The sequence below is a fragment of the Neoarius graeffei genome, chromosome 3 (assembly GCF_027579695.1).
Source record: "Neoarius graeffei isolate fNeoGra1 chromosome 3, fNeoGra1.pri, whole genome shotgun sequence".
NCBI lineage: Eukaryota > Metazoa > Chordata > Actinopteri > Siluriformes > Ariidae > Neoarius > Neoarius graeffei.
The window spans coordinates 116,731,019-116,758,736 of NC_083571.1; the positions used below are offsets into that span (position 1 = coordinate 116,731,019).

The 27,718-nt window shown below is 42.2% G+C and overlaps 1 protein-coding gene across 2 annotated transcripts in view; it reads left to right on the top strand.

Moving 5' to 3' along the window:
* Nucleotides 1–17,363: 17,363 nt before the first annotated feature.
* The window catches only part of otofa (otoferlin a), a 238,015-nt gene continuing 227,660 nt past the window's right edge, over nucleotides 17,364–27,718 (top strand). For both annotated transcript variants that reach the window (XM_060917975.1, XM_060917976.1), the window contains exon 1: nucleotides 17,364–17,639. In XM_060917975.1, the coding sequence (XP_060773958.1) occupies nucleotides 17,561–17,639 (79 nt within the window). In that variant the 5' untranslated portion in view covers nucleotides 17,364–17,560. The remainder of the gene's footprint in view (nucleotides 17,640–27,718) is intronic.

Consider the following 27,718-nt stretch of genomic DNA (forward strand, 5'->3'; position numbering starts at 1 on the left):
GGCCACCCTCTTACTACCTCCCATGCCATGTATACCACATTTTGGGAATTTTCGTCCATGGGGGGCGCTGTTTTTGGCCGACGCAATTGCTCCGAAACGGGTTTTTGGTTAATAATTCCATAATGCTTTTCCTTCACACCACTACCTTGTGATAGTACGCTGCTGTTGTAGACACTTATTTTTCCAACTCATTACCGCTCATGTACAGCATAGCGCCACCTACTGACATGGGAAAAACCAATAAATTTATTCTTCAAAAATCTATACCTCATCTTCTATTTACTCAATTGTCATCAAACTTGATACGCAAACTCTTCATAGCTCACCTGACATATACGCCAAATTTTGTGCACTTTCGCCCCTGGGGGTGCTGGTTATGGCAAACCCTATTGTTGCCATGTGTCCAATTCTGTGCTTTGTCGCCATTGTGGGAGTAATGTCTCTTGCCGAAGAAGCTGTGGAAGGTATTTCGCGGGGACGCATGCCCCCGCCCCCCTTGGCCGCTGGCGCGAGGGCCCGTCGAGGCCGCTTGCGGCTTTAATTGTAATTCTTCCTGTGTTTCTGTGCCAGCTGGAGGACAAAACAAGCCATTTAGGATAACGGATAATTCTGATAGGCATTCACTTCATGAGCTTTCTTCTCTCTCTCTCTCTCTCTCTCTCTCTCTCTCTCTCTCAGACAGAGAAAAGTACACCACAGTTCCATTTCTCACCTCATTACAAAGCTTTATCTCTCCTTGCCGTTTGAAATCTACATTGTAACATGCCCAGTAGGTTGGGTTGGAGGCTGGGTATCTGTTCAAGATCAGAGCCCCATCGTTCAAACTGATGCAAGGAAACATGCCACGTTTACCATATTCATATTACCATATTCATTTGCATGACAGGCCGTGGAGGCACAGCGGACGTCCTGTAAATACTTGATGCTTCTTGCCTTTACAAATGTGTCCTCATACAAGAACTTGGTGGTAGGCACATGTCCGGTGAATCCAAGTGATCCAGGAGTTTACCAACAGAAATCTGCTCAACATGCAATGCAAATTTTGAACAGATTTTTTTTTTAAACAGAAAAAGCAAATGTGGTTCCAGTCCAAACCCAACAGTACCATCAATGTTACAAATAGTGTGTTTTTTTTTACTGAGCATATCCACATACAGTACCAGTCAAAAGTTTGTAAACACCTTCAAATTCGATGTTTTTTCTTTATTTTAATTAACTAAAAGACACACTTCGTGTCTTAAAGTAATGACTGACTGTTATTTCTCTTTACTTAGTTGAGTGGTTCTTGACATAATATGGATTACTACAGTTGTCAAACAGGGCTATTTACTGTATTTTTATTATTTATTCTTTACTGGTTGATGGTGTCAAATCAAATCAAATCAAGTTTATTTGTATAGCGCTTTTAACAATAAACATTGTCGCAAAGCAGCTTTACAGAATTTGAACGACTTAAAACATGAGCTAATTTTATCCCTAATCTATCCCCAATGAGCAAGCCTGTGGCGATGGTGGCAAGGAAAAACTCCCTCAGACGACATGAGGAAGAAACCTCGAGAGGAACCAGACTCAAAAGGGAACCCATCCTCATTTGGGCAACAACAGACAGCCTGACTATAATATTAACAGTTTTAACAGGTATAACCCTCAACTGTCCTCATGGGGCCGTCCTTCACAGGAGTGGGGCGATAAAACTCCGACCAGACACAGGGCACCAGGATGGACCAAGCAGGTCCGAGGGGCAGAAGAGGCCAGCATCTCAATCCCAGGATCAACATGTAACTCAGAGGGACAGATTGGGGGGGGGGAGAGAGAGAGAGAAAGAAAACACGTTGTTAGGTATGCCCTAAAAATGACAAGCATTAAATCTGTGTGGTAGGCTCGCAGAGACGAGAGTCTTTACATCAGGCATAACACACAACAATGGCATGTTAATATGGTAAAATATATCATGACCTGCTCTGGCTGGATGCTTGATTGGGTGATGGGAGCACACTCCTCAGCAATGATGAGATGCAGATGGGACCCTTAGGGCTGGCCAAGACAATTCAGTTACATTTCACAGGGTCTGGGACATGCGACAGAATGTCTGATGGCCGATTCCCTGCAGGCTACGATAGCCAGTCGAGGTCCCCACCGTCTCCACCAAAAGATTTCCTGTTGACTCCATGTAACTCAGAGGGACAGATTTGGAGTGGGGGGGAGAGAAAGAAAACACAGGTTGTTAGGTATGCCCAATGTCACCTGAATAAGTAGGAACAGTATACATATTGCACCGAGTACAAGCAGGGACTCCTGCAACTAACTATGACAGCATAACTAAAAGGAGAGAGCCAGAAGGTAACACAGGCATGAGGGGCCCCGGGACATAAAGCAGCCAGCCACTACACCGTCAACAAACTCGAGTGAGCAAGCGAGTGGGGACTGACAGCATCCATACATCCCAGTTTACCAAAACACTCTATGTCTGAGGACCCTCCAGATCTACTCCTTTACCTCATAAACACCATTAACAAAAGGCTTGACTAAACAGATATGTTTTCAGCCGAGACTTAAACACTGAGACTGTGTCTGATTCCCGAACATTACTTGGAAGGCTGTTCCATAACTGTGGGGCTTTGTAAGAAAAGGCTCTGAAATGCATTAAGAAGGCAAGAAATTCCATTTTTGACAAGACACACCTGTTAATTGAGAAGCGTTCCAGGTGATGACCTCATGAAGCTGGTTCAGATAATGCCAATAGTGTGCAAAGCTGTTATCAAGGTAAATAGTGACGACTTTGAATAATCTAAAAGATGAAACGTTGTTTTTTTAACACTTTTTTTGTTTACCATATAATTCCATATGTTCCATATGTTATTTCAAAGTTTTGATGAGTTCAGTATTGTTCTACAATGTAGGAAAAAAAAACATCAAATTTGAAGGTGTTTCCAAACTCTTGACTGGTACTGTAATGGAATTGGAATTGTTTAATTATCACATTATATATGTAATGCTGAATGATGATACAATATATCGTAAAATACAGGGTTAGTCAAAATTATTTTAACACTTTAATAGTAGAAACCATTTATTCACAAAACATACATCATATGTGCAAGATGATTTACAGGATGGTCGTCTCAACCTGTTTGCCATTGTGTTCAACACACAAAAACCAGCAAGCAACAGTACCATTTAAATAATAATAAAAATAAAAATAAGAATAAGAAAAATAATCCATTAGTGTTAACAATTTTGACTAACCCTATATATATATTTTAACACTATATTTCATTGGTTTTGGTTATGGGCGGCACGGTGGTGTAGTGCTTAGCACTGTCGCCTCACAGCAAGAAGGTCCGGGTTCGAGCCCCGTGGCCGGCGAGGGCCTTTCTGTGCGGAGTTTGCATGTTCTCCCCGTGTCCGCGTGGGTTTCCTCCAGGTGCTCCGGTTTCCCCCACAGTCCAAAGACATGCAGGTTAGGTTAACTGGTGACTCTAAATTGAGCGTAGGTGTGAATGTGGGTGTGAATGGTTGTCTGTGTCTATGTGTCAGCCCTGTGATGACCTGGCGACTTGTCCAGGGTGTACCCCGCCTTTCGCCCGTAGTCAGCTGGGATAGGATCCAGCTTGCCTGCAACCCTGTAGGACAGGATAAGCGGCTACAGATAATGGATGGATGGATGGATGGATGGATGGATGGATGGATGGATGGATGGATGGATGGCTTTTGGTTAAAAATGAACTCCATGTGACCTCATCAACTGGATTAAGCAACTACTAATGCCTTCTGCAACTACAGTACAAATGGCTTTAGCAGCTACTAATACCTATATTGAGGATGCACGCTGCAAAGACGCTCTTAGCAAAGTTGCTCTTAAGACTCCTTACAAATGAGTTTGGGAAAACCACGTACAGAGACAACGTTCGTTGCTTAAGAACATCTTTAAACTCGCTCTTTAGCCCAAAAGTGCAACATTATCAGGAAACCTACCCCAGGTCTCTCACCTCATGTATACATTCTGCCCCAAACACATAGGCTATTGTTCCAAAGCTTCCACTTTCATTCTAATACTTTCATCATCTCACAGATCACTAACTAGCCAAATCTTATTCATGACTTAGCACAGCTGCATAGTTTAGCTGCATTTCATTCTGCAACTTTGACACCACAATTTTTCATTTCTCATTAAATTCAATTTCTGGATTTCTCATTAATATGACATTGAACTCCAGTGGGAAATGGTGAGTGAGAGAAGCTGTAGTTCTTGTGTTGTCAGGATTTAACAGCAAAATTTTTCCATTTGGTGGCACGATGGTGTAGTGGTTAGCGCTGTCGCCTCACAGCAAGAAGGTTCTGGGTTTCAGCCCAGTGGCCGATGGGGGCCTTTCTGTGTGGAGTTTGCATGTTCTCCCCGTGTCCGCGTGGGTTTCCTCCGGGTGCTCCGGTTTCCCCCACAGTCCAAAGACATGCAGGTTAGGTTAACTGGTGACTCTAAATTGACTGTAAGTGTGAATGTGAGTGTGAAAGGTTGTGTATCTCTATGTGTCAGCTCTGTGATGATCTGGAGAATTGTCAGCTGGGATAGGCTCCAGCTCGCCTGTGACCCTGCACAGGATGAGCGGTTATGGATAATGGATGGATTGATGAAACACAGGACAATAGATTAATAATTGAAACTATTTCATATTTTTTGACAATAATATTTTTTTTCCAAGCGTGTTTTTTTTTTAATTAAGTCAAGTCAAGTCAACTTTATTGTCAAATATCTATACATGCTCGACATACAGCACAGATGAAATTTCAGTCCTCTCTGACCCACGGTGCAAACAGGCAATGCAATAAATAAAAATAGAATAATTAAAAAAACAAACAGTATAAACAGTATAAACACTCTAGATAAGAACTAGACATAGACTAAACACACACACACACTCGTAAATTGGTGCAAATAAACAGTCAAGGGCACTTGAGGTATAGCAGGTAAACATGAAATAAGCAGTATAAACAATAAACTAATGGCTGTTAAGGTGAGGTAGTGCGGAATAGTGCAATTGAGCGAGGTAAAGTGAGATGTGCAGTCCCTGAGTTCAGTGTGTTAATGAACGATGAGATGTGTGTGTGTGTGTGTGTGTGTGTGTGTGTGTGTGTGTGTGTGTGTGTGTGTGTGTGTGTTGGGGGGGGGACTGTGAGGATGACATGTTAAATGCTGAGGGGGGGGCAGGGGGGTGCGAGCAGAATCTGTGGCAGGGGGCAGAGGGGGGAGGAGGGGCAGAACAGGGAGGGAGTTGAGCCTCCTGACCGCCTGGCGAAAGAAACTGTCCTTGAGCCTGCTGGTTTTGGCCCGGAGACTCCGCAGTCTCCTCCCCGACGGCAGCAGACTGAAGAGGCTGTGAGATGGGTGGGTGGGGTCACCTGCAATCCTGATGGCTTTGCGGGTGAGGCGGGAGTTATAAATATCCATTAGAGAAGGGAGAGAGACACCAATGATCCTCTCAGCTGCTCTCACGATGCGCTGCAGAGTCTTGCAGCAGGACACGGTGCAGGCGCCGTACCACACGGTGATGCAGCTGGTCAGGATGTTCTCGATGGTGCCTCTGTAGAAAGTGTGCATGATGGGGGCTGGGACTCTTGCTCTCCTCAGTTTGTGGAGGAAGTACAGACGCTGTTGGGCTTTTTTGGCCAGTGATGCGGTGTTGTTGCTCCAGGACAGGTCTTCAGAGATGTGCACACCCAGAATTGTTATTAATTAATTGTTCATTAATTAAATGAACAAACATTCACATGAAAGAATGAGCAAACAATAAGCTAAATAATTCAGTAAATGTTTTCCATGTGCCACTCATTTCACTGTTATTTAAACATGCAGTCAGGATAATTTCAACTGATATCCACAATGTCAAGTTGGCGTAGCTGCTTATCCTGTTCTACAGGGTCGCAGGCAAGCTGGAGCCTATCCCAGCTGACTATGGGCAAGAGGCGGGGTACACCCTGGACAAGTCGCCAGGTCATTGCAGGGCTGACACACAGAGACAAACAACCATTCACACTCACGGTCAATTTTATGCCACCAGTTAACCTAACCTGCATGTTTTTGGACTGTGGGGGAAACTGGAGCACCCGGAGGAAACCCACGCGGACACGGGGAGAACATGCAAACGCCACACAGAAAGGCCCTGGCCGGCCGCTGGGCTCGAACCCAGAACCTTCTTGCTGTGAGGCGACAGCGCTAACCACTACACCATATATATATATATATATATATATATATATATATATATATATATATATATATATAACCCCCCCAACACACACACACACACACACACTCTCACACACACACACACACACACACACACACACACACACACACACACATCTCATCGTTCATTAACACACACACACACACACACACACACACACACACACACACACACACACAATGTTGGAGGTACAGAAATGTGTCTCATTTATGACACTACATTACATATTGAAATATATTTCACAATGTTTTGCATATATTTATTTAATAATTAACTCGATTCCCTTGCAATGTACAAGAAAAACAACTGAACACCGGCAGCAGATTCAACACCAGTTTCTGCGAGAGTCCCTCGGAGGCACATGCACATTCTGTGTATTCGGTTGCGAGGAGATGCTCTTTGTTGTGAATGAATGGTCCAAATCCATCGTAAGTTAAAGTGGCCTTTCGATTTCATAAAATCAGTGAAATTTAGTTCCGTCTGAAATGTGGTGATTGTGATTATGTTTATTTCTGTAATATCTCACAAAATATCAGGCCATTCTGTGGCTGGGAAGTTATTTAATTTGAGGGGATTCAAGCAAATAATGTGCATGAAATCGCTCGCTCCGGGTACAAGCACTTCAGACTTCAAATCAGTATCACTCAGATGATGATTAAATATAAATGAATTACACAGGAGTAATATTATAACACTGATAGGTGTGAAAGGTGACTGGCAGCAAAGTTTTCTTATTAATGACATTTAGCGATAACAAACTGCAATTACACAAAATAGATAAAAGTATGTGGACACCTGACTCTCACACCCGTATGTGGGCTTTCCCCAAACTGTTGCAAAGTTGTAAGCGCACAATTATCTTAAATGTCTTTATATGCTGTAGCAAGAAGATCACTAGAACTAAGTTGCTCAAACTTGTTTCCCCATGACAGTGCACTTATTCATAAAGCAAGCTTTATAAAGACATAGTTTGCCAGGGGTTGATGCGGAAGAAATTGAGTGGCTTGCACATGGCTGAATGAGCAAAAATCCCCATAGCCACAAATATCCAGTGGAAAGCCTTCCCAGAAGACTGGGCGCAGCAAAATGGGGACCAACGTCCATGTTAATGCCCATGGTTTTAGAATGGACACATATCGGTGTGATGGTCAGGTTCCTACATGCTTTTGGGTCATATAGTGTAGAAATAAGACAATGAGCGAAATAAACGTCAACAAGTATGCCAGTTGGACCTTTTAAAACTGCTTCATTTTTGCCATTTTGACGAGCCTTATACTAGCAAAGCTAGGTTATAAATTATTTACTTGTTAATGCTGTTCAATATTATTTGCAAAACTAGAGTTTCGAAGTGTGTTTCAGATAGCTGTTGCGTTCACTCCTACACAAGGGGACTGCTCTTTCTGCTTCCTGTTTATCATTTTTCTTGTTTTCTGTGTTTCAACACCACCCTGATCAGGGTTTACACTCTCCCTCATAATAACAAAGAAGAAGAACAACAACATTATTCATCACACATACACTTAAAGCTAGACGACCTTTCAACTTCATAAAATCAGTGAAATTTAGTTCTGTCTGAAATGTGGTGATTGTGATATATGTTTATTTCTGTAATATCTCACAAAATATCAGGCCATTCTGTGGCTGGGAAGTTATTTAATTTGAGGGGATTAAAGCAAATAATGTCCATGAAATCACTCGCTTCGCGCAGTCAGGCAGACAGAGGAAGTCCGTGTGCGCATGCGCAGGTTTACCTTCTTCTTCTTCTTTTGGGTTTTACGGCAGCTGGCATCCACAGTGTTGCATTACTGCCATCTACAGGTTTCCCTTTGAGCGTGCACTGACAGTTCCATCATTCTGTCGCTAAACGAACAGCTGATCACACCGAGGTGCTCGCTGAGCGCCCATATTTATTAGTTTGGTCCTGTGTTTCCTTTCCTTCGTATATAACATAACGTCTTTTCTTCTCGCTTTCTTTCCGTTACTGTAGTCGGTCTTTCACGTTTCATTCGCACACTCACGTCCTCCATTTTTCTCTCCTGTTTCAAATTTGTATCCCACAATGCCTTGCGTGAACGGGGAAAGCCCACCATGTGATGCTTGACGTAGTATCTTGTATTGGGTCATGGGGAAGCAGGAAAAAATAGTGGAGAGTTTAGGGTTCACATGGCCCTAAATTCATTAATTGTTCTATTTAAAAAAAAAAAACACCTCTAATAAAATTCTGTGATTTGAATTCAGTAGATTTCGGTCCACTAAACAAAAATAATTGGGTGTCGGGAAAATTCTTTTTATGACCTACACTTGAAAACTCTGAAAGGCAGTCTAGCTTTAAGCGTGAACTAAAGTACTACTTTGGATACAATGTTGTTCGGGAAAACCATGTTAGCTTAACGATGGATCTTAAGAGGTAATTAAAGATGTTCTTAGCCTGAAGAGGCTCTCTTTAGGTAGCCTAGAGCTGAATTCTTACAGGTGCCACGATGTTTGAGGATTAAATGGCATTGTTAACTGTTAATATAGGAAACCAAAGTGAAAACAGGTAAACGTTAATGAAAGAAGTTTAAACAAACATACAAAAATGGTTGATTTAGAATGTAATCATAAAATCACAGGATCACATATCGATTGTAAATACTGATACTGATATATGAGTCATTCATGGTGGAGTTTTCCTTGAAGCAGTGATGATACATCCAAGCCTTCTTATTTGCCTTAAGTGCTAAAGACAAGTGTCAAACCCCACAGGTCACCTTTACGCATGTTTAATGTTCCATGTAACATCATGTACCTTTATGTAATCATATGATCAGTTACCCTAACCTGGTATCAGAGGTGATGGGCTGCAGGTCGCTTTGTTGTGTGTGATAAGAGTGCTGTTTCTGGAAGTCAACGCTGCTATGTTCTGGTAAACACACACAATTTAGAGAGAAGCAAGATCTCACAGTCGGATCTCCAACACCACACACTGAGCACCACACGCACACGTTAAAGCGGAAACACTGAGTTGCCTGGTAACCACTGAGGTGTTCATGTGACCCTCTACTGTTCATTTATATACAATGTCAAGGCTGTTTTATCTATTAGTACAAGCTACTTCTATTATACAGGTGTTATTGAGGCACAATGTGCAGCAATTGCATGTCATAAACATTGTGGAATACCACAGGTTCTGTATGTGCCTACTATTTTAGAAAATTATTTTATTATTTAATTTAATTCACCTGTTTAACTCATCCAGAGAGTAACTGGTCACTCTGTTTCCTGGCAGTGAGCAGGGCCTGGCATTTATTTCCAACATCATGGTGCCGAACCCTGGCTATTTGAGTGAGAATATATTTTTACACGAAGCCTATTCTTACAAATTTGGTCATTTTGTGTGTCTGAAACTCACCTCCACAAACCCCTGCTGTAATGATGGTGTGGTAGAAGCACGTTTCTTGAACTGGCTTTAAAATGCTGCCCCCTGTTGGCGCTCCTGTGTTTCTACCGAACCACAAGCAGCGCAGCTCGAAACGACTCGCTTTAATGAGTCGACTCCTTTAAACGACACGTTTAAATGAATCGAACTCATTCATCCGAGCACCAGAGATGTTATGCTGGAATTGTAATCTTAACAATAACTGACATATACAGTTCTGTACAAAAGTCTTAGGCACATGTAAAGAAATGCTGTAGACCAAAAATGGCTTAAAAATAATGAAATGAAGTGTTTCAATATTAAAAAAATACTATAAACAGTAATCAGTGAGCCATAATAAATGAAACAAAGTCAATATTTGGTGTGAGACGAAATTCTCTTTGCTTTAAAAAAAAATAGTAGTCTCAGGTCCGGCGGCACGGTGGTGTAGTGGTTAGCGCTGTGGCCTCACAGCAAGAAGGTCCGGGTTCGAGCCCCGTGGCCGGCGAGGGCCTTTCTGTGTGGAGTTTGCATGTTCTCCCCGTGTCCGCGTGGGTTTCCTCCGGGTGCTCCGGTTTCCCCCACAGTCCAAAGACATGCAGGTTAGGTTAACTGGTGACTCTAAATTGACCGTAGGTGTGAATGTGAGTGTGAATGGTTGTCTGTGTCTATGTATCAGCCCTGTGATGACCTGGCGACTTGTCCAGGGTGAACCCCGCCTTTCGCCTGTAGTCAGCTGGGATAGGCTCCAGCTTGCCTGCGACCCTGTAGAAGAGGATAAAGCGGCTAGAGATAATGAGATGAGACTATAAACAGTAATCAATGAGCCATAATAAATGAAACAAAGTCAATATTTGGTGTGAGATGAAATTCTCTTTGCTTTAAAAAAAAAAATAGTAGTCTCAGGTCCGGCAGCACGGTGGTGTAGTAGTTAGCGCTGTCATCTCACAGCAAGAAGGTCCGGGTTCGAGCCCCGTGGCCGGCGAGGGCCTTTCTGTGTGGAGTTTGCATGTTCTCCGCATGGGTTTCCTCCGGGTGCTCCGGTTTCCCCCACAGTCCAAAGACATGCAGGTTAGGTTAACTGGTGACTCTAAATTGACCGTAGGTGTGAATGTGAGTGTGAATGGTTGTCTGTGTCTATGTGTCAGCCCTGCGATGACTTCCGCTTCCCTGTATGTAGGGGTTAACCCCTTAAGGGTGTGCGCCTGGATTCCAGGAAACACAAGAAGTCTTCCTTTATCATCATTTTTCTTCTGAGTTGTTGCTTACCGTAAATCCTCTAATACTGGCCTGTATTCCATTACTGGCCGGGACTCTAATATTGGCCGGTCTCGCTGTCGGAGGAGGTAAATAATGGCCGGACTCTAATACAGGCCGGGGCTATAACCAACGATGTTTCTGAGATCATAGTGGCCTTACACAATCGTTCCGATCTGAAAGACAATTGTGATCAGTGGCGCCGCCAGGCGTATGGCCGTACGCACTAGGCGTACCTTGGGGAGAGAGATATATTTTTTTTAATTATAATTGTTACCTGAATGCTTTGGCAATGCAACATAATTTGAGAAGAGAGAGAGAGAGAGAGAGAGAGAGAGAGACACGTGTGTGTGCCGGCGCATTTGTGTGCTTCAGGAGTGGGCGGGGTGTGCGTGACCAAGAAAGCTCATTGGTCAATGCAGATATACTTTTCTTGCACCACTGAGATTCTCTCCAGTTTTGAGAAACGGAGACAGACAATCGTCAGTAGTCAGAGCTTGTGCGAGAATTTATTGAGAAGCGAGTCAAAAATGAGTAAACGAACCCTGAAACAAACGAGCTTGTTTCAGACTTTTACGAAAAAGTCCAAAAGCAGTGATCCAGGGGTGTCATCTGCTTGCCAGTCCTCTCCAGTATCAGCTAGTAACACGGCACCGGCAGCTTCCACTCCTCTGCAACCGAGCAGCAGTACGCTGCAGCTGGATGCTAGCTCAGTTCCTTTGAGGGAATTGCCTTCATCTACCTCTGAGTTTGAAACTAGCCATACATCCAGTGAATTTCATATAAGAACACCTACATCTCCCCATGATCAGAAGTAGATGGTTGCTCCACCTTGCTGACAAATGAGCCATCAGATAGCTTTACTAATGAGCCACGAGTCAGCCCGCTATCACTGACATCAGATTTATCAGACATAGGTAAACTTCAACCAGATGCCTTAAAATGTGCACCGGACTCTGTAAAGCTCAATGTCCTACAGAACCGCTTCAAACCAGACAGAGGGTGGGTGGCTCCTTCTACTCTGATTTTCGGTAAACTCAGAAAAATACCCGAGGAGTTTTTCAGCGAGTCTCTGTACCCCACGTTGCGCTACAGTGTGTGTCAGAGTCGTGCGTGCGGTAGTGCTGAGCAAGTTCACTAGATTCTAATCGAGGCTATAAAGAGTTTATTGTTTATTGTCGTGTGTAGTTCACATATGTTGTTCAAATATCAGCCTGTGTTCATGGAAGGCTATTGTTCAATTTCAAGTTAAAGTTCTATCGTTGTTTTGTGTATAAGCCTATAGATCGACTCTTCATAGAAACTGCAGCACGCAAGCGTTTTTTTTTTTTTTTGGGGGGGGGGGATTACACCGCTAGTGCGTACCTTACAGTTCAACCCTGCAGGCGCCCCTGATTGTGATTACCGGTAGGTCTGGTGGTAACCAGGCAACCAAGCATCAACCTATTTTATAGGTTCAAATAGACACAAAATCTCGTTTTTATTCATTCCACTGGTAGTCTGTTTTGCTCAAATAGAAATAGAGGCCTGCCTCTAATTCTGGCCTCCTTCCAATAATGGCCTGGACCAAGATGCACTTGAGTGAAATAAAGGCCCCGGCCTATATTAGAGGATTTACGGTATCTATCCCTAATGTCCTTTCTATGGCAGTCCGTTTATAATTGCGTTCATCAAGTAATGTTTGTTTCCTAATGTCATCATTTCCCATTCTGCAGATATGGGCTAAATATCCCAAATGCCTGTTCAGACAAAATTCCGATATTGGCTTGGTTTTAGTAATATGGCGTAGATCTTCATTAGAGTATTTAAACCGCCAATCCTGGTCTCCATCACCCAGATCTTCCTCATCCTCATCTCTCTCTTCTCTCTCGTCTTTCATTCTCCTATAACCGCCCTTTACCATTTTCCTCAGGAATCCATGCCAAATAACATCGATTTTTCTCTGTTCTGTGTCTGACAGTTGCCATGTCTCTACGCTATATAGAAGTCGAGACCTCACACAGGCATTTAGGAACATAACTCTGATCGGCATCTGTATGTGACTATCAGTGAGCACATGTTTCAGCTCGCTCCACTTTTCAAATGCAGAACCAATATTCATGACCAGAGGTTTCTGGTTCTCGTTGGTATTTGTGATTGTGTGGCCAAGATATCGAGAGCTCCTCACGTTTTTCAGTTTGTTGCCATTAATCTGTACAAGGGACATTTTGTTCTGGATGTCTTCTCCAACGTTGAATGCCATCGTTTCAGTTTTCGAGTAAGACAACTGGAGCCCAAAACGGGAGAATGTCTGATCATAGATTTGCAAGATGGTTTGCAGTTCCTCCATAGACTCGGCAAAAATGGCTTGATCGTCTGCATACAAGAGCTCTGTTATTCTTCTCTCTCCTCTTGCGCTAGCATTTTTTCGGAGCTGTCTGAGGGAAACCTCGTTAGGGATACAGTACTGTATTTTAAATCCTGTATCTGGGTATAGCTTTAGTATTTCATGGCGAGCTATCCTAACAACAAAGTCCATATAGACATTGAATAGGGTTGGAGATTCCATTGCGCCTTGTCTGCATCCAACCATAGTATTAAAAAGCCTTGTTGAACCTTTAATAAAAGCCTTGGTGTTTGAATATAGGGCTCTAAGGACTGCTATTATCAGAGGGCACTTGAGTCTCATCTCGAGGCACTTCAGGAGGGCATCGCGCGGAATCCAGTCATAGGCGGCTTTCAAATCAATGAAAGCTACAAACAACGGGGTCTTGGATCTGCGGGATTTATCGAGAACATGACGTAGTATAAAGATTGCATCATTGGTCGATCTGTTAGCATGAAAGCCAAACTGTGATGGTAATAGGATACGGTATGTTCATAGGCATCGCGTAATCTGTCAACGATTATTGCGGATATAATCTTTGATAAAGTTGCAATTATACTAAAACCCCTGTAGTTCTCTGCACATGATCGCAATCCTTGTTTGTAAAGGCAGGTGATGCTTGCTATAAGCCATCGAGTAGGTACCTGTAGGCATGTCCATACCAGATTCATTAAAACTACAAGGTATGTTAGGAGGTGTTCTGAGGCAGCATACTTCAGATGTTCGTCATTGATTTTATCTGTTCCCATGCATTTGCTATTCTTGAGTCTCTTTATCTCGATTTTGATTTCTTCTCTGCCTGGAACTGATACATCTACTTCGGGAAGATCCTCCGGGGGTAGTAGATACAGGTATTCTTCTGGAAGTTCCAATTCTGGTTGTGGCTCATAAGTTCGCAGGCCGAAGTGTTCTGAGAAATGCTCTTCTAGTTTGTTCAGCGGTATTAGTATTTTATTGGAACGTTCTAGTGAGTGCAGTTTCATGAGACGAAATTCTTCCTCAACATTACGATTCTCGCTTGCTAAGTTGATCTTTTCAGCCTTGTTTTTAAAATAGGCATTTTTAAGCCGAATACGTAATTTCTTAATATGATCTCCAAGGGTTCTTTTCTTGATGGGATCTTTCTCTTCTTGCCGTTGCTGCAGCAGCTGTTGGTATTCTGGGTTTACCCATGGTTTATCAATTTTTAAATTTTTCACTGATGGAATTGTGTCTTCAGAGGCTTTTTTGATGGCATCTACAATATATGACCTGGCGACTTGTCCAGGGTGTACCCTGCCTTTTGCCCATAGTCAGCTGGGATAGGCTCCAGCTTGCCTGCGACCCTGTAGAACAGGATAAAGCGGCTAGAGATAATGAGATGAGATGAGATCTTACAGAACCAGCCACAGTTCTTCTGGGCACTTTGACTGTCACACTCACTTCTTCATTTTACACCAAAATTTTGTGCCAGTAGCCTTCATTATGTTTTCTTTTTTAAAGCTAGACGGCCTTTCGATTTCATAAAATCAGTGAAATTTAGTTCCATCTGAAATGTGGTGATTGTGATATCTGTTTATTTCTGTAATATCTCACAAAATGTCAGGCCATTCTGTGGCTGGGAAGTTATTTAATTTGAGAGGATTAAAGCAAATAATGTGCATGACTGCTTGCTTCGCGCAGTCAAGCAGACAGAGGAGGTCCGTGTGCGCATGCGCAGGTTTACCTTCTTCTTTTTCTTCTTTTGGGTTTTACAGCAGCTGGCATCCACAGTGTTGCATTACTGCCATCTACAGGTTTCCCTTTGAGCGTGCACTGACAGTTCCATCATTCTGTCGCTAAATGAACAGCTGATCACACCGAGGTGCTCGCTGAGTGCCGATATTTATTAGTTTGGTCCTGCGTTTCCTTTCCTTCGTATATAACATAACGTCTTTTTTTCTCACTTTCTTTCCATTACTGTAGTCGGTCTTTCACGTTTCATTCGCACACTCATGTCCTCCATTTTTCTCTCCTGTTTCAAATTTGTATCCTGCAATGCCTTGCACGAATGGGGAAAGCCCACCACGGGATGCATGACGTAGTATTTTGAATTGGGTCATGGTGAAGCAGGAAAAAAAATAGCGGAGAATTTAGGGCCACGTGGAGATAAATTCATCAATAGCTTTAATCTGAAGTGCTCTCTTGTGGAATATGCTGCTCAGATACAAACTTTTTTTATCTGTAACATTTAATTTTGTGCTGTAGAAGTCATAAAATAGAAATCTATAACAAAGTTCTCATCTCATTATCTCTAGCCGCTTTATCCTGTTCTACAGGGTCGCAGGCAAGCTGGAGCCTATCCCAGCTGACTACGGGCGAAAGGCGGGGTACACCCTGGACAAGTCGCCAGGTCATCACAGGGCTGACACATAGACACAGACAACCATTCACACTCACATTCACACCTACGCTCAATTTAGAGTCACCAGTTAACCTAACCTGCATGTCTTTGGACTGTGGGGGAAACCGGAGCACCCGGAGGAAACCCACGCGGACACGGGGAGAACATGCAAACTCCACACAGAAAGGCCCTCGCCGGCCACGGGGCTCGAACCCGGACCTTCTTGCTGTGAGGCGACAGCGCTAACCACTACACCACCGTGCCTCCCTCTATAACAAAGTTGTATGGAAAAAAACATTATCATATTTAAGACTTTTGCACAGTACTGTATTAAATATGATAATGTTCCAACTAATGTAGTAACTTTTAATGATATACAGAATCATAAATAACATATGATAGTATTTGACCTTGCAGTCAAACTTTTGAAATGAGTGATAGATAGATAGATAGATAGATAGATAGATAGATAGATAGATAGATAGATAGATAGATAGATAGACTATATTGCCAAAAGTATTTGCTCACCTGCCTTGACTCACATATGAGCTTAAGTGACATCCCATTCCTAATCCATAGGGTTCAATATGACGTCGGTCCACCCTTTGCAGCTAGAACAGCTTCAACTCTTCTGGGAAGGCTGTCCACAAGATTTAGGAGTGTGTTTATGGGAATTTTTGACCATTCTTCCAGAAGCGCATTTGTGAGGTCACACACTGATGTTGGACGAGAAGGCCTGGCTCTCAGTCTCCGCTCTAATTCATCCCAAAGGTGTTCTATCGGGTTGAGGTCAGGACTCTGTGCAGGCCAGTCAAGTTCATCCACACCAGACTCTGTCATCCATGCAGAGCATTTTTTAACATAGTTACTGGGAGACCAAATGGTCTCCCAGTGGCCAGATTTGGTCTCCTAGTCAATGCCAAACCAGCTTCACTGGGAGACCAAATTTTAAATCAAGTTATGTCTTATCATTTGGTTCAATCAGTTGCAATTAATTAACCAAGTACCATGTAAGTATACATTTAACAAGGAAAACGAAGATCTATGTTATAAGATATACACACAAGATCATGTTGGTTAAGCAAAACAAAACTAAAATTTGGTTACTGAGATGGCTGATGTCAGAATCCGATGTCATTACTGTGTAACTTTGAGTGTCTTTGACATAACATTTGTGCTTGGTAATTGCTCTTGATAGCTGTGTAGTCACTGTAGTGTGTTTGTCTGTATGGTGACTGGTGAACCACTTTGCATCACAGAATATGCCGCAGCGGTGCAGCCGCATGGACTCTGGGGCCTGTGATTGTATTGCCCAGACCAGTTGGTCTCCTAGTGGAAAATCCTTAAAAAATGCTCTGCATCCATGTCTTTATGGACCTTGCTTTGTGCACTGGTGCACAGTCATGTTGGAAGAGGAAGGGGCCAGCTCCAAACTGTAAAAACAGTCTGCATGCCTAGGTGCTTGATTTTATACACCTGTGGCCATGGAAGTGATTGGAACACCTGATTCTGATAATTTGGATGGGTGAGCAAATATTGGCAAGATAGATAGATAGACTCTAAACCTTTCGCGCTCGCGTGTATTAGAGAATCGATTTATTCGACTCGCTTGAAAGAGTTGTTTCTAAAGAACCGGTTCGTGCTCGAATCCCTCATCACTGGCGCACATCGGGCTCTAAAGGGGCGGAAAGCTGGGAGTGAGTGTGTAGCTCTGACCACATCAAGGCACACATGAAATCCACTTTAACTGTTTACGGATCTTATTAAAAGTCAGAAAATACTCCTGACGTTGACGTTTTGTCGCTTGGCACAAAGACAATTCCTATTTTCGGAACAGGTCCGTATTGTCTATGGCGCGTTTACACTATAAGTGAGCTGGACTTTGGGGGAATTTCTTTCGCTTGTGGTGTCCGTGATTTGTATTTCTAAGCTCCATGGCTCTGGTGGTGTATCTGAAATCGGTTTCGGGTCTTCCAGGGAAAGCAGACCGACTCGCCAAAGTCTCATTCCGAGGTACTGATGCACCTATTTACTGTCTTCTTCTTCTTCTTCTTCTTTTCTTTTTTCCAGGTATGTTGGTTTTCCAGCTTTAGTATCAGTCCAGCCCTAATCTTTGACTTTGTGTGCGTGGGTGGGTTTGGGGATGAATCCTGCCCCAGTGCTGTGTGGAAGATTCCTGCTGAAAGTTAGGGATGCCCCTCTGCTTCTCCCACTCTGGAGAGCCACAGTGTTCAATAGCAGTCCAACTGGACTCTGTATGAATGAATCCAGCCCTGCAGACTTTACTGGAGGTTTCACTGTGAGGTTCCAGTCAAGACCGCATACCATTGTACTAGAGACTGGATGATGTCAGAACAGTCGGGGACGCGCGGTTTACGGTTCTGACGTGTCCTTTAGCGCGCATCCAGGTGAGGTTTGCACGCGCTCGCAGGGAATTACTGTATGCTTGCTGAAATTATACACCTGTGCACTGTGTAAATGCCATCTGTAGTGCTGGCTTCATTCTAGCAGTGTTCACGAGTCTCCATTTTCACTGAACACTGTGGAGGATTATTAAAAAGAAAAAAAAAACTGGTGTTATTTTGGTATTTTGTGTCATCACGATTGAGTTTGAGGGGGAAAAAAACCAACAACCCCGCAGCATCTGACTGATCTGGTAAAGCTGTAGGCGAATCAAGAGTTAATTGAACACAGTTTTGTGTAGGATAAAAGCTGCTCAAGTGCCCTGTGCAAGTAGCGTTAAATTGAACAAACTGAGATTTAACATCCGAAGAGACGAGGTGAGATGATTTCACGAGAGAGAGAGAGAGAGAGAGAGTGAGTATCTGATTTAATCTCTCTCTCTCTCTCTGTTATGATGGTCCTTTAATTCAGCACCTTGGACAGCACAGTCGTTGCCCACCATGCTAGAAACTGTTTTGTATTTGTTTCTGATAAAACACGGGTGGTGGTGATGGTGGTGGTGGTGGTGGTGTTTTGTTCCTTAGGGAACACAATAGAGGTTGGCAATATGACAAAAAAAATCACAGTACTTGAAGACATGGGTTTGATGACAAGATTCCAACATAACAGTAGTGGTGTATTAGGAAACTGAGTTTGGTGCTTTTATTTACTAAATTGTTTAATACTAATAAGTAGAACACATATAGCTGCTTAATAGGACTCTGGTCACATTAAATTATCTACATATGCAGTGTGACATGTAGGATTTCTGCTTTGTTTGAAAATGTTCCCAAATTTCTGGTCTCTTTTCACTGCCAGTGGCACCCACAGTCCTGTTTTTGGCTCATGCTTTTGCAGCCTGTCTGGAGCAGAAGGTTTTCAGGAAACACCGTCCCAGCTCAGTCCCATCCTGTTCCTCTGGGAAATCCAGAACTTTGTTACAACAAACAGATCTGATTTTTACCATGAAAAAAAAGGATAATACTTTCTGTAATACTCACTCAATGTGTATTTTGATTAAATAGGGATTAGTAAAACCACTAAGATAATCTTCTCAAGTTACTTTATCAGAATTTACTCCCAATTACCAAGCATAAGTACATGTCTTAAGTGGGCTTTTCTCTTTTTATTTTTAGAATTTTATCTAGGGTATTATAAAAATTCCCGCATACTGAGGACTTCTGTTATAGTTGAAGCACTTCAGTCAGTTTTAGGACACTAAAGGATGTTAGGCTGTATGGTTATTTTCTGCCCTCCAATCATCAGTAATTTCAGTTGTCCATAAGTTGTGCTCAACACTGCATCACACTTATGTGTGCACTTCAAGTGCACACCGTATCATCCCTGATATTTCTGTCAGCAGGAAATATTGAACCACCTCCAGACAAAACAAAACAAAATAATTAAAAAAAACCACCACTAACAACAACCAAAAAACATTTTGTAGTGAACTGACCTGTATGGCAAGTACAATGTTGAGCAAAAGCAACAGCGATGAACTGCTGGAACACCCACAACAACAACAACAACAACAAGGGAAAGCTACTTGGAGTTCTGCATGAATCTAGGAAAATGAGTCTGGCCATATAGACATGTGGCAACATGTGCGAATTTGTAATATGCAGCTGTTGCATGGAGACACAGTGTGCAAATCAGGGAGATCAACATGTTTATTATGAGGAATCCAAAAATGTCCATGGATGTGGTCAAAACACAGACAGATGAAAAAAGAGCAAGCCTTTTTTCATACTAAAAAAGAGGGTCAGATAAGGAACAAAACCAGAGAGCACTAAATAATAATAGAAATGCAAAACAAGAAAAGGGGCGGCATGGTGGCGTAGTGGTTAGCGCTGTCACCTCACAGCACGAAGGTTCTGGGTTCGAGCCCCGTGGCCGGCGAGGGCCTTTCTGTGCGGAGTTTGCATGTTCTCCCCGTGTCTGTATGGGTTTCCTCTGGTTTCCCCCACGGTCCAAAGACATGCAGGTTAGGTTAACTGGTGCCTCTAAATTGACCGTGAGTGTGAATTGTTGTGTGTCTCTACAGTTAGGTCCATAAATATTTGGACAGAGACAACATTTTTCTAATTTTGGTTCTGTACATTACCACAATGAATTTTGAACAAAACAATTCAGATGCAGTTGAAGTTCAGACTTTCAGCTTTAATTCAGTGGGTTGAACAAAATGATTGCATAAAAACGTGAGGAACTAAAGCATTTTTAAACACAATCCCTTCATTTCAGGGGCTCAAAAGTAATTGGACAAATTAAATAATTGTAAATAAAATGTTCATTTCTAATACTTGGTTGAAAACCCTTTGTTGGCAATGATTGCCTGAAGTCTTGAACTCATGGACATCACCAGACGCTGTGTTTCCTCCTTTTTAATGCTCTGTCAGGCCTTTACTGCAGCGGTTTTCAGTTGCTGTTTGTTTGTGGGCCTTTCTGTCTGAAGTTTAGTCTTTAACAAGTGAAATGCTGCTCAATTGGGTTGAGATCAGGTGACTGACTTGGCCATTCAAGAATATTCCACTTCTTTGCTTTAATAAACTCCTGGGTTGCTTTGGCTTTATGTTTTGGGTCATTGTCCATCTGTATTATGAAACGCCGACCAATCAGTTTGGCTGCATTTGGCTGGATTTGAGCACACAGTATGTCTCTGAATACCTCAGAATTCATCCGGCTGCTTCTGTCCTGTGTCACATCATCAATAAACACTAGTGACCCAGTGCCACTGGCAGCCATGCATGCCCAAGCCATCACACTGCCTCCGCCGTGTTTTACAGATGATGTGGTATGCTTTAGATCATGAGCTGTACCACGTCTTCGCCATACTTTTTTCTTGCCATCATTCTGGCAGAGGTTGATCTTGGTTTCATCTGTCCAAAGAATGTTCTTCCAGAACTGTGCTGGCTTTTTTAGATGTTTTTTAGCAAAGTCCAATCTAGCCTTTTTATTCTTGAGGCTTATGAGTGGCTTGCACTGTGCAGTGAACCCTCTGTATTTACTTTCATGCAGTCTTCTCTTTATGGTAGATTTGGATATTGACACGCCTACCTCCTGGAGAGTGTTGTTCACTTGGTTGGCTGTTGTGAAGGGGTTTCTCTTCACCATGGAAATTATTATGTGATCATCCACCACTGTTGTCTTCTGTGGGCATCCAGGTCTTTTTGCACTGATGAGTTCACCAGTGCTTTCTTTCTTTCTCAGGATGTACCAAACTGTAGATTTTGCCACTCCTAATATTGTAGCAATGTCTCAGATGGTTTTTTTTTTCTGTTTTCGCAGCTTAAGGATAGCTTGTTTCACCTGCATGGAGAGCTCCTTTGACCGCATGTTTTCTTCACAGCAAAATCTTCCAAATGCAAGCACCACACCTCAAATCAACTCCAGGCCTTTTATCTGCTTAATTGAGAATGACATAACGAAGGAATTGCCCACACCTGCCCATGAAATAGCCTTTGAGTCAATTGTCCAATTACTTTTGGTCCCGTTAAAAACAGGGTGGCACAGGTTAAGGAGTTGAAACTCCTAAACCCTTCATCCAATTTTAATGTGGATACCCTCAAATGAAAGCTGAAAGTCTGGACTTTATGTCCATGTCCATTATATAACTATAACTTGAATATGTTTCAGTAAACAGGTAAAAAAAACAAAATTTGTGTCAGTGTCCAAATATATATGGACCTAACTGTATGTGTCAGCCCTGTGATGATCTGGCGACTTATCCAGGGTGTACCCCACCTCTTGCCCATAGTCAGATGGGATAGATTCCAGATCACCTGTGACCCTGCACAGGATAAACGGTTACAGATAATGGATGGATGGATGGATGGATGGATGGATGGATGGATGGAAAACAAGAAAAGGCTGAGAGATACACTGGTTAATGTATAAAGCATATGCAATACTTTGCAAAAAGGGAAACTAAGGGCATATAAATGACAACAGGACAGATTGACCATATTAGGTAGCATTGGGATTAGGCCCCATACAGTATAGAAACACATTACATTACATTACAGGCATTTAGCAGACACTCTTATTCAGAGTGACATACAACACACCCAGAGCAGTCTGGGGAGCAGTTGGGGGTCAGTTGCCTTGCTCAAGGGCACTTCAGCCATTCCTGCTGGTCCAGAGAATCAGACTGGCAACCTTTTGGTCCCAAAGTTACTTCTCTAACCATTAAGCCATGGCTTCCCTCCACTGAATGAATAAACACTGATTATTGGACCTGATAAGATCAGAGCACTGTCATCAGAATCATGTAAAAAATAGATTTTTTAAACAAATCCCCACTTTGTTGATATTAAGTGTGAAAATTCCCATTTCTTCACCTAATTGTTTTGTTTTTATACAGATGAGTACAGAAACTACAACCACCTGGTGCTTGGAAACTGATTACATACTGGAAGCAACTTATATACTGTAGATCTCATCTCATTATCTCTAGCCGCTTTATCCTTCTACAGGGTCGCAGGCGAGCTGGAGCCTATCCCAGCTGACTATGGGCGAAAGGCGGGGTTCACCCTGGACAAGTCGCCAGGTCATCATAGGGCTGACACATAGACACAGACAACCATTCACACTCACATTCACACCTACGCTCAATTTAGAGTCACCAGTTAACCTAACCTGCATGTCTTTGGACTGTGGGGGAAACCGGAGCACCCGGAGGAAACCCACGCGGACGACATGCAAACTCCACATAGAAGGGCCCTCGCCGGCCCCGGGGCTCGAACCCAGGACCTTCTTGCTGTGAGGCGACAGCGCTAACCACTACACCACCGTGCCGCCATATACTGTCGATGTCTCATTAAATATATATTTTTTTCTGTGGTAGCTCCTTGTGGTAGTTTCTAATGTTTCTTATTTGTAAGAACTTGCTTGATTTGAAAACTTGAAAGATTCTGAAAGTATTCTGTATCGTGTCATTGAGACTTTAACAGCTTTGCTGCATTCATTGGCTTTGTGTGAAAAAGCCGGTTCAAATGAGAACAGTGAGACAGAGCTGCTCCGGGGCGTCTTTCATCCTCAAAGGGCGTTTTGTTTATAGTCTTTGGAGGATTATAAAACTTTTTATCTGTCTATTTCAGCTGGCTGAAATCTTGCTGTTTATCACTCATACCCTGACTTGAGTGTATTTATTATTCTGTTGTAGCTTAGGTGGGTGGAATAATTTACTTAATCAGTGAAACTCTGAAGCTGAGTGGGCTATTTCAGCACTAACAGGTATTGGTGTGACTCCAGAGACAAAAATGAGCAGATTTAAAAAACAAAACAAAACACCACAACACCATAAAGTGTCTTATGTGTTGAGTTTTGGGTCACAGCAAACCATCAGAACATCTTCAGTGTGTCTTGGCACAGATTCTGCACATCTCTGGTCTCTGGGAGACCGTTTTTCCACAAGATATTCACTCAGTTGTTTTTTTTTAATGATGGTGGTGAAGAGCGCCAAGATGTCACTCCAAAATCTCCCAAATAGGTGTTTAATTGGTCTCTTCTGCACCCCCCAGGCTTTTGAGGCCTGGGGGGTGAGGAAGAGACCACTGATATCAGGATAGAAATGTTTCATCATGAGATAGAAGGGATCAGTGAGAAGAGCTTTATATTTATTTGTAGTGATGTTTCCCTCTAAAGTGGAGCCAAACCATGGCAGAAAGAAAGAAAGAAAGCACAACTTTATTCATCACACACTTGTGAAATTTCCTCTCTGCATTTAACCCATCTGAAGCAGTGAACACACACACACACACACACACACACACACACACACACACACACACACACACACACACAACAACAACAACAACAATTTGTCACCTGTATGGAAATTTCTATTCGAAAAGAATTAATATTTTAAATAAACAGACTTTGTACTACAGCAAATTTTTGATTGAAAAACAATCAAACAAAAGTGGGCTATCATATTTCTCTCTTGTTTTTATTTTGTTAGATCTTTTCTTCCTTTGTATGCTGTGCTTTTGTGAACACACCTGCATTATAATCCAGCGTGCATCCACAATCCTAATGGCCTGGCCACTTGTATGAAAGCCTCACTTGTACTGTGATACAAGCAGGCAAGAGGAGAGGCAATTGTGACTTTGTAATAAGCTCTCTGGTCTAATTTGATGTGCATTACAACGTTAGTTTCCAGTAATTATTACTGTGTGTGTGTGTGTGTGTGTGTGTGGGAAGCCATGCTTATGCTGCATTTGTGTTGACAGTTTATGTTTGTTTAGCTCTTGGATGTGTGGTGTTCAGTGGGTTCATATCATCCATCATATTCTCGAGGATGTAGAATATTCTTCATACTCATCATATTTACACACTCAGAACCTGATGTAGCGACAGAAACAATCTATTTAACTCGATATCGCCTCGATGTACAATCATTAAATTATTAAACTGTCTGTGTTCACAGTTTCTGTTTATATTACTGGAGACAGTCAAATACATCGATTTAAATCCTAATTAAATAACACTGTTTGGCTTGTTGGATGGTGAATGTTGACCTATCGGCCTCGCCTGTCTCCTTTTATTTTCTTCCTTGTCTCATGTCTTTCTTTCTTTCTTTCTTTCTTTCTTTCTTTCTTTCTTTCTTTCTTTCTTTCTTTCTTTCTTTCTTGTCTTCTTCCTTCCTTCCTTAGTTTTATTGGCCTTCAAACAACAAAACTACAAATTTACAAGGCATGCAAATGCAACAAAACCACGAAAAAAAGTAAAAAAGGAAGATCCAAAAAGGTCGGCACGAACGGGACTGACAGTCCCATGCAAGGCCCCTCCGTACTAAAACATTAAAAATCTCAAAGGACTTAGGCAAAAGAAAAGCACAAGTTAAATCTATTGTTGCCAATGGCAACCACAATTATGACAGAGGCTCCACAAGCAAGGCCTGTCAGTATCAAAAACATTAATTAACTAATCCTTTTACACATTAATAACAAAAACCTTGAAAGAATTTAAACTAAGAAAATTACTAGATGTAGCTAATTTGCATATGAGGTTCCAGAGTTTAGCATCACAGTTGAAAAAAGAGGAGTGAAAAGCAGCGGTTTTACAAAAAGGCGTTTCTAAGTACTTACAGTGTCTTGCAAAAGTATTCATCCCCCTTGGTGTTTGTCCTGTTCTGTCTCATTATAAACTGGAATTAAAATGGATTTTGGGAGGGCTAGCACCATTTGATTTACACAACATGCCTACCACTTTAAAGGAACAGTCCACCGTACTTCCATAATGAAATATGCTCTTATCTGAATTGAGACGAGCTGCTCCATACCTATCCGAGCTTTGCGCGACCTCCCAGTCAGTCAGACGCAGTCAGACGCGCTGTCACTCCTGTTAGCAATGTAGCTAGGCTCAGCATGGCCAATGGTATTTTTTGGGGCTGTAGTTAGATGCGACCAAACTCTTCCGCGTTTTTCCTGTTTACATAGGTTTATATGACCAGTGATATGAAACAAGTTCAGTTACACAAATTGAAACGTGGCGATTTTCTATGCTATGGAAAGTGCGCACTATAATGACAGGCGTACTAACACCTTCTGCGCGCTTCGGCAGCGCATTGATACGGAGCTCAGATATCAATGCGCTGCCGAAGCGCGCAGAAGGTGTTAGTACGCCTGTCATTATAGTGCGCACTTTCCATAGCATAGAAAATCGCCACGTTTCAATTTGTGTAACTGAACTTGTTTCATATCACTGGTCATATAAACCTATGTAAACAGGAAAAACGCGGAAGAGTTTGGTCGCATCTAACTACAGCCCCAAAAAATACCATTGGCCATGCTGAGCCTAGCTACATTGCTAACAGGAGTGACAGCGCGTCTGACTGCGTCTGACTGACTGGGAGGTCGCGCAAAGCTCGGATAGGTATGGAGCAGCTCGTCTCAATTCAGATAAGAGCATATTTCATTATGGAAGTACGGTGGACTGTTCCTTTAAAGTGGTAGGCATGTTGTGTAAATCAAATGGTGCTAGCCCTCCCAAAATCCATTTTAATTCCAGTTTATAATGAGACAGAACAGGACAAACACCAAGGGGGATGAATACTTTTGCAAGACACTGTAAGTACTTAGAAACGCCTTTTTGTAAAACCGCTGCTTTTCACTCCTCTTTTTTCAACTGTGATGCTAAACTCTGGAACCTCATATGCAAATTAGCTACATCTAGTAATTTTCTTAGTTTAAATTCTTTCAAGGTTTTTGTTATTAATGTGTAAAAGGATTAGTTAATTAATGTTTTTGATACTGACAGGCCTTGCTTGTGGAGCCTCTGTCATAATTGTGGTTGCCATTGGCAACAATAGATTTAACTTGTGCTTTTCTTTTGCCTAAGTCCTTTGAGATTTTTAATGTTTTAGTACGGAGGGGCCTTGCATGGGACTGTCAGTCCCGTTCGTGCCGACCTTTTTGGATCTTCCTTTTTCACTTTTTTTCGTGGTTTTGTTGCATTTGCATGCCTTGTAAATTTGTAGTTTTGTTGTTTGAAGGCCAATAAAACTAAGGAAGGAAGGAAGAAGACAAGAAAGAAAGAAAGAAAGAAAGAAAGAAAGAAAGAAAGAAAGACATGAGACAAGGAAGAAAATAAAAGGAGACAGGCGAGGCCGATAGGTCAACATTCACTATCCAGCTCGTCTCAATTCAGATAAGAGCATATTTCATTATGGAAGTACGGTGGACTGTTCCTTTAAAGGTGCGAATTATTGTTTTATTGTGACACAAACAATAATTAAGATGGAAACCCCCCCCCCCCCGAAATCTGGAGTGTGCATATGTATTCACCCCCTTTCGTATGAATCCCCTAAATCAGAATCAGAATTACTTTTAATCCCCGGAGGGAAATTCAAATTTGCAACCAAGCTCCTGAATCAAAGAAGAAGCAAACGTCTAAAAATAGAAGATAAAATAGTCTTTAAAAAAAAAGAATACAAAAAATAAAATCAATTTAAATAAGTTCAATAACTTAAGTAAAAGCAAAATGAAGTGGTTTTATATACAATGATTCCTATATACATACAGTATATTGCACCTGAGTTAAGGATACAAGAGCTAAATAAGAGCTGCTCCAACCAATTCACTTCATAAGTCACATAATTAGTTGATTAAGATCCACCTGTGTGCAATCAAAGTGTCACATGATCTGTCACATGATGTCTGTATAAATCAACCTGTTCTGGAAGGACCCTGACTCTGCAACACTACTAAGCAAGCAACATGAAAACCAAGGAGCCTCCAAACAGGTCAGAGACAAAGTTGTGGAGAAGTATAGATCAGGGTTGGGTTATAAAAAATATCCCAAACTTTGAATATCCCAGGGAGCTCCATTAAATCCATTATAGCAAAATGGAAAGCATATGGCACCACTACAAACCTGACAAGAGAAGGCTCCGCCCACCAAAACTCACAGACCGGGCAAGGAGGGCATTAATCAGAGATGCAACAAAGACACCAAAGAGAACACTGAAGGAGCTGCAAAGATCCACAGTGGAGATGGGAGTATCTGTCCATAGGACCACTTTAAGCTGTACACTCCACAGAGTGGGTCTTTATAGAAGAGTGACCAGAAAAAAGTAATTGCTTAAAGAAAAAAAAATAAGAAAACCTATTTGGAGTTTGCCCAACAGCATGTGGCAGACTCCCCAAACA